The 7080-nt window shown below is 40.9% G+C and overlaps 1 protein-coding gene across 6 annotated transcripts in view; it reads right to left on the bottom strand.

The window, feature by feature from the left end:
* Positions 1-406: 406 nt before the first annotated feature.
* Positions 407-7080, bottom strand: part of nyap1 (neuronal tyrosine phosphorylated phosphoinositide-3-kinase adaptor 1) — a 42787-nt gene continuing 36113 nt past the window's right edge. For 5 of the 6 annotated variants that reach the window (XM_086098324.1, XM_086098323.1, XM_086098326.1 and 2 more), the window contains 3 exons: positions 5247-5486; positions 3760-3869; positions 407-1957 (listed from right to left, as the gene is read on the bottom strand). In XM_086098324.1, coding sequence (XP_085954450.1) covers positions 1526-1957; positions 3760-3869; positions 5247-5486 — 782 coding nt within the window. In that variant the 3' untranslated portion in view covers positions 407-1525. The remainder of the gene's footprint in view (positions 1958-3759; positions 3870-5246; positions 5487-7080) is intronic. The other variant, XM_086098325.1, reaches the window with a different exon arrangement.

Here is a 7080-nt window from a genome sequence, read left to right as displayed (position 1 = left end):
ATGAGGGGAAGACGAGTTAGTTAAGCAGAGGTGGGCATTCGTCAGTCCATCGCTGATGAACGGCCATTTTGCTGATGAATGATGAGAAACGTAAAAAGGTGACTTCCCCTTTAAGTGTTTTACGCATCCCTATTAGTCAAAATACGGTATTCTGGCAAGTATTGTGTTAGGGGAATACGAGTTAAGTAGCAAAATCCAGCAGTTTTTAATCAATATCAGAAGGCGGCCATTTTGCCACTTGCTGTCGAGGGAAAATGACATTACAGTTACTCAGGTCTCAGGTAACAACCAATCACAGCTCTGCTTCAGAAAACACACGTGCGCTGTGATTGGTCGCTGCCTGAGCCCTGAGAAACTGTGATGTCATCTTCAGTCGATAGCAAGTGGCAAAATGGCCGCCCCTTGAGATGGATAAAAAGGGCTGGATTTTGCTGCATAACTCATATTCCACAAATGTAATATTAATCAGAATGTCATGTCATGTCCGGTGGCCAGCTGTGATTGGCTAAGGAAGCGGAAGCAGCAGAATTGAGTAAAGATGACGACTTTGCCACGACAACAAAAACATCAAGTCTTTTCATATGAACTTTTATGGTTTTGGTTCTCTATTAAATCTTGCTTTGTTATTTCAAGAATATTTTGTAAATGGTTGACTTCCTGTTTGGGCACGTACGCTGGATAGTGACAGACGGCAGCGTTATGTCATGTGATGGACTTTTATTATTTTGGATTGATCTCGTAGTAGGTTACGAGCCCGCGCATGGTGTGTTATATTTGGCTTGTTTATTAAATGTTTGAGTCAACTGATTGTAAATACCGATTGTAAATATTAAGGTTGTTTATTGCCAACCTCATGATACAATGCAATATACATACACATCCCGATATTTTACATTTTTATAAAAACAGTCATATGTATGCCCAAATGATATATTTAGTATTCTGGATGGCAAAAATGTATTATTCTTTAAATTTTAGCAGCACTTCCGGTTTTCAAATATCGATTCTGACACCTCCATAACGACATAGGCTATTCTCCTGTGTCCATTTTTTTGAGCATACGTAAAGACTACGGAATATTTTTTTTAGTTTTCATGGTACATGCCGCGGTTCTTCACAAGAGTAGATACACTGCTTGAAGTAGAAAAAGAAGATTTGTCAGTCTTAAATAGTGGCGACAAACTTTGTAATTCAGCGACATTAAGATAACGATGACGGACAGGTGGCCCGGCCGCTGGACGACTGACAGCAAAATTGACTGACTTGCCCACCTCTGTTAGTCATATCAGACGATGTAGAGGGACAAGGAGAGAAAGAAGGGGATGATTCGCCGAAAGAACGAAGAAGGTTGGAATCCCTGTTTTCCTTTTACACCTCAGCATCAGTGCTATTTTCTCACCTCTGTCAACAAAATGGTGCAACAGCAACCACCATTACACAAAAAAGGCTGACCCTGCATCTACTTCTAACGATACAACCCCTCAAGCTCATCTGCGTCTCAAGTCCGTCCGTCCGTCCCCTCCTGTCAGATAGCCGTGTCCCAAACGACGGCCTGCGGCCTTTGGCAAGGCGGCGTGCCCGTCTTGCGGGGCTCAGGTGTCCGTCTCCAGCTCGGGAGGATGGGCATGCTGTCCTGCTTGCACAGGCTTTTATCCGGGCGCCTGTGGGCCTTGATCTCCTTGCAGAGGCAGCGTTTGCGCTCGATGACTTCCAGCAACTTGCCGTCCCGCTGGTTCTGCGCGGCGGACGAGGCGGCGCCGGCGCCGGCGGCGGGATGACCCTGCGCCAGCTGGGCGAGCTGCTGGAACTGCAGCTGCAGGTGGTGCTGTTGCTGGAGCTGCTGGAGCTGCTGTTTCAACTGCAACTGCTGCTGGTGGAGCTGCAGCTGCTGCTGCTGACGAGAAACGCTGGGGCTGCTCGGGCCGCAGGAGGCTTGGGGTTGCGTCAGGCCGTGCAGCTAATGGCACAAGCAAAAAGAAAGGCATTAAGGGAATGTCATTTTTAGAGTAGGTAAAAAAAAAATAAAAATAAAAATAAAAAGAAGCTCAACCCTTATTTCAAGGTATCGGTACTCGCGACAGCGGCCAATACCAGTATTGACCGTCCTCTCGTGGACGTTTTACGAACAGGAAGTAGAAATTAGGAGAATAAGAAAAATTGGCATTCATTTTAGGGATGTTCAATACCACATTTTTTTCAGACCAATACCAGTATGAGTATTCAATTCTTGAGTATCCAACAATATCACTGTTACTATTGATACATCACATTTCTTAAAAAAAATTTTTTTTTTAAACCCCACAATGACAGAAAATTTTATATGTGCCATTTCAATACATAAACTAACAGAAATTTCATCTGTCAGACATGTATGACTTTAGTTCCCGATTGGCAGCCTCCACGAGTACCGATACCATCAAATAAGGCTGTTATCGGCACCAATACCTGGTATTGGTACTCGCCTGTCCCTAATCAATTTTATGCAACTTAAGGAAAAATGCTATATTAGGATATATAGGAGTTTCTTTAAAATAATCTGCCATTGTGTTGTTGTTTTTTGGGTGGGGGAGATTAAATGTTTAAAAAATAGTATCAGTACTTGGTATCGGAATAGGTGACAACTCTAGAGTACTCGCACTGGTATCAGTCTGGGAAAAAAAGTGATATTGAATGTCTCTATTTTAAATAAAGAAACTGTTTAGATCTATTTTTGAATTATTGGTGAAAATCAAAAAGTAAGAGTAAGAGTGAAGATATAAAAAATAAAATGAGAATGAAAAAAAATGGATATATAACATTGAACTGATTAAAAAAACTTTAACTTTAAAATATATTTACACTTCTTAAATGGCAAATTTTCAGAATAATATATTTTATATTTTTTAAAAAGAACAATACAGTTACAGTATTTAAAATCCAAAGTTAGACATCTTAATCAACTTTCAGTTGATATTATTTATTGTGCAATATTTAGGAAAATATTGCAGATGCAGTGGCCTGAGACTGGGAAATGTCTTTGAAGGGGTCAATTTGGGGGAAAATCCCTATTTTGTCTTAATAAAATAGATCTTTCAATTTAGAAAACAAACATTTTTAACATGACTACACATAATGCCATCCGCAATGTAATGTTCATTTTAGAGCACATTATTAGGGACCTGAAGACAACCTTGATAAGGGCATGTATAATATGGTGTTCCAATATTTTTGTCCTCACAGTGCAAGCATTCCATTCAAATGAAAACATCCCAAAATGACCGCACCATCCCGTTTGCTGCCCCTTTCGAGCTCAACTGCAGTTCCTGCTAAGATCCAGCAGGAGGCAGCACCACTTCATCTGTTCCTTGCTGAGGGCGAGCCGACCAGACGCCTTGCAGACGGTCTCTGCAGCACTCTCAAAGTGCGTCAGCACTTACTATGCAGCCGGAATCCAGCTAAAACACACGCTGCGAGGAAACTGCAGCTAAAACAGCGCGTCCCCCCCCACCCCATCACTATTTTTTTTTGCACACATTGGCACGCTCACGTGGGCGCGCCTGCGTCACGATGTACCTGCTCTTATTGTTCGGTGCCGGGGCCAGAACATTAAACTCTGCTCAGTGGGCAGGCATATCATCTACCAGCTATAAATAGACGCACTGTCTCTAAAAAAGGAAGGGGAGGTAATAACGAGGACAATATTAATGCTCGCTCTGAAAATGAGCTCTGAATGAAGTTAATAGAGTGGAGAGTTATAAAGCCGGGCCGGCATATATTCACCTGATTGAGGGCTTCTCGTGCTGGTAGACTGCTCTGCCTCTGGACGTCTCCTCCGCCCACCTGTCTCACTCCAGCAGCAGAAGAGGAGGAACGGCCCAGCCGCCCCACTTCTGCAAAGACAAACAATGTTACACGGCGTGCCTTGCGAATGAGAACAGTAAAATAGCACCCTTTTTTTTTTCTTTCTTTCTCTTCAACACATGAAGGGTGCGAATGTTTGGCTTACACTCAAGTGGGCATGCATGCGAATAGAATACATTATACAAACACCTTCAGCGAGATATCATAAACTAACGAAATAACTAAACTGACATAGAATTTTAATCATTAGTTTTCATTAACAAAATATGTTTGCCTGTTTGACTTTTGGCTTGAATGGCTCCCCTGCTTTTGTCATTTAGCCTGAAATGCAACGCTAGGTAAGAGGTGCCTTTCTTTATTGCTTCATTTTAAAATATTTTTTAATTAATGTTTTTGTTTCATTTTACTATACAATAATTGCCCTGGTGCTTTTTTTTAAATCAAAATTATACACTTTTTTTTTTAAACAAATGTTTAAAAAAATAACTTTTTTGAAAAAAAAAAAACTAAAACTAATAAAAAACTATCAAAGCCACTTCAAAAACTAATTTAAACTAACTACATTAAAAACAACAACCTCTAAACAAAATTAAAAAATAAATATAATGAACATCCCAAAACTACCAAAACAAAAAAGGTTGCCTTACTTTAGTCCTCCAATAAAGCAAAAGGCCTACCTTTTGCTTTATTACAGTTGAAATATTAAGTTGCAAAACATTTAAAATTGTTTTTATGTGAGCATTCTCAAGACCAGTTTTACATAATATACATCAGATGACTCGGCATTGAATATAGATGCCTTTCCATTATCCTCAGAATTGTGCAAAAAGCAAGCTGGTAATTTCGAAAATGTTGGGAAAAAAAACACACTCAAATATCACAAAAACGTTTTCACGCTCTCGTGAGGTGGTTTTTGAGACGTAATAAAAGTATTTCGCAAAAGTGTAATGGAAACGCTTTTTTTTTTCTTCTCTCGTTTCCAATAGTCATGTGAACTTGCCCCCCCCCCCCCCCCCCCCACGACCCGGGTTTGACATTAGAGGTTCCACTCTATTTGATTCTTCTTCACTTTCAATGTAAACGCACTCAAATCCGAACGATATATGTGCCGGCGTGTTTATGGAACGCTTGCCTTGATTCTCAAGGTAAGCAACATGTCAGTTTGAGAAGAAAGGCCTTGTTTAAAAATGCGGCGTATGACAAAGACGCTCTGAGGCTTCAGAGCTGTTAGGGCTTTTATGACAGATGAAAGATTCGCTGCTTGTTAAATTCTCCGTGAAAATGATGGCGGTGTAAAGTTTCATGTGAGGGCAAATAAAAGCAGAGGAAAACAAACCACAGTGTGGACGTAAAAAGCGCTTATGTCATTTGTGATTAGCTTTCCAGATCTTACGAACGTTACTCACCTCCATTGCGACAGGCAGGGAACGTCTGACAGGGAAGAGGCATCCCGATCCGGGGCAGGGCTCGGAATCCCGGGTTGCTGTCTGCGCCCACCAGAGACTCACAGTGGCCAAGGGTCCGACTTGCGCCACTATAGTGCACTGGGATGCTCGAGGGGCCCCCTCGGAACCTCATTCCCAACTCCTCCTTGTCCATCCTTAATAAGGCATCGGCACTGCCATTCCAAGTTCGTCCTTCTTCTTCTGACATGGGAAGAGACAGAGTGAACGTTTAAAGGGTGTTTGACTGTTAAGCCACCTGTGCAGTAGAACCTTGACATGTGAGTTTAGTTCGTCCCGTGACCGAATACGCAACTCAATTTTAGGGAGGGCGAGTACTATTTGGCCTTATTTTAATTTAAAATCTGCTCTTTGTAACAATTTGCCCAAAAATATATTTTTATTTGACCAATTATGACTGAAACTAACTCATTCACTGCCATTGACGGCTATAAACGTCAAACACGATTTCTATTAGTTTCACATTTTTTTCCACTTTTGTTAAGACGAGAAAACCTAGAATGCATTGTACATTTAGAACAGATATAAAAATTGTGATTCATCTTGAGTTAACTAGTTGTCATGTGATTAATTACAACAAAAAAAATCCTGATGCCCCTAATTAAAAAAATGAAAAGATTATTAAAAATTAGGGATGTCAGACAATTAAATTTTTTAACGACTTCAATAGTTAACTAACGATTAATCACAAATTTTATATCTGTTCTAAATGCACAATATTTTTTTATGTTTTCATACTACAAAAAGTGAAACTAATAGAAATTGTTCAAATGAACTTTTGACGTCCATAGCCGTCAATGGCAGTAAATGAGTTAATTAGTAGATTAACAGCGTAGCTGTTCACAATGGGTACTCCTGCAAGCCTGTGGCCAATGGTTGTCAGACTGGATTCAGGTTCGAATTTCCCGCCCTCTGTGTGCGCATTGTGTACGTGAAGAAGGCGGTGTGCGGTTTCATTTTTTGGCCACAGGTGGCAGTAGCGATTCAAAATGGAATTTTCCGCGTTAAGTAGCTTTAACCAAAAAGATGGGTAAAATTAATAACCCCCAAAGCAACCCAATTTTTGGGTTTGTTTTGTGGGTTAAGAGGTGTGGCCTGGTGATTGGCATTAGGAGCTGTATGCACTCTAAAAACAGTTGGGTCAAAAATATACCAAATTAGGTCTAAAATGGGTTGTTTTGTGGGTTATTAATTTAATTTGACCAAACTTCTTTGAAATAACTCAAAAGTTGGGTCACTTAATTTTCGACCAAATTCAAATGGGTTATTTGACCAAAAAGTTGGGTTAAATGAACACACTACAAAACAACCTCCAAAATGGGGTATATGCCACGGAGGAGGCGGGACTTCCTGATTTTCACACATCAGCTTTGTTTCTGTTTCCTGTTTGCAACGTGTGGGCCGCGTCGCAGTTCTTGCGCTTCCGCCCTTTGTGTCCCTCGGTTGCACGTTCCCGTCGACGGGTGCGAGTGTGTAGCGCACTAGTGTGTCCGTCGTCTCAGTTGTCTGAAGCATTTAGGAGTGTTGAGACGCCCTGCGCGTTCCCGCCCATCCGCGTTTGGAGGGAGCCGGGGTGGGGGTGCGAGTGTTGGAACGCGGCCATCAGTGGCCGGAAATTACGCTAATGTGTGAAACCCGGAAGTCGGAAGTCTGTGGCTTCTACCCCATTGGGTTTCCTTTGTGCGTTATTAAATTAATTTCACAATAATAAATAATATATATATAAAAAAATATATATATATAAAAAAATAAAAATAAAAATAAAGAGCAATGATGA

Source organism: Leptonotus elevatus, chromosome 16 (genome assembly GCF_054856555.1).
Source record: "Leptonotus elevatus isolate MCC_2025b chromosome 16, RoL_Lele_1.0, whole genome shotgun sequence".
Taxonomy (NCBI): domain Eukaryota; kingdom Metazoa; phylum Chordata; class Actinopteri; order Syngnathiformes; family Syngnathidae; genus Leptonotus; species Leptonotus elevatus.
The sequence above is the reverse complement of the archived record's forward strand: the minus strand, read 5'-3'. Positions and strand labels throughout refer to the sequence as shown.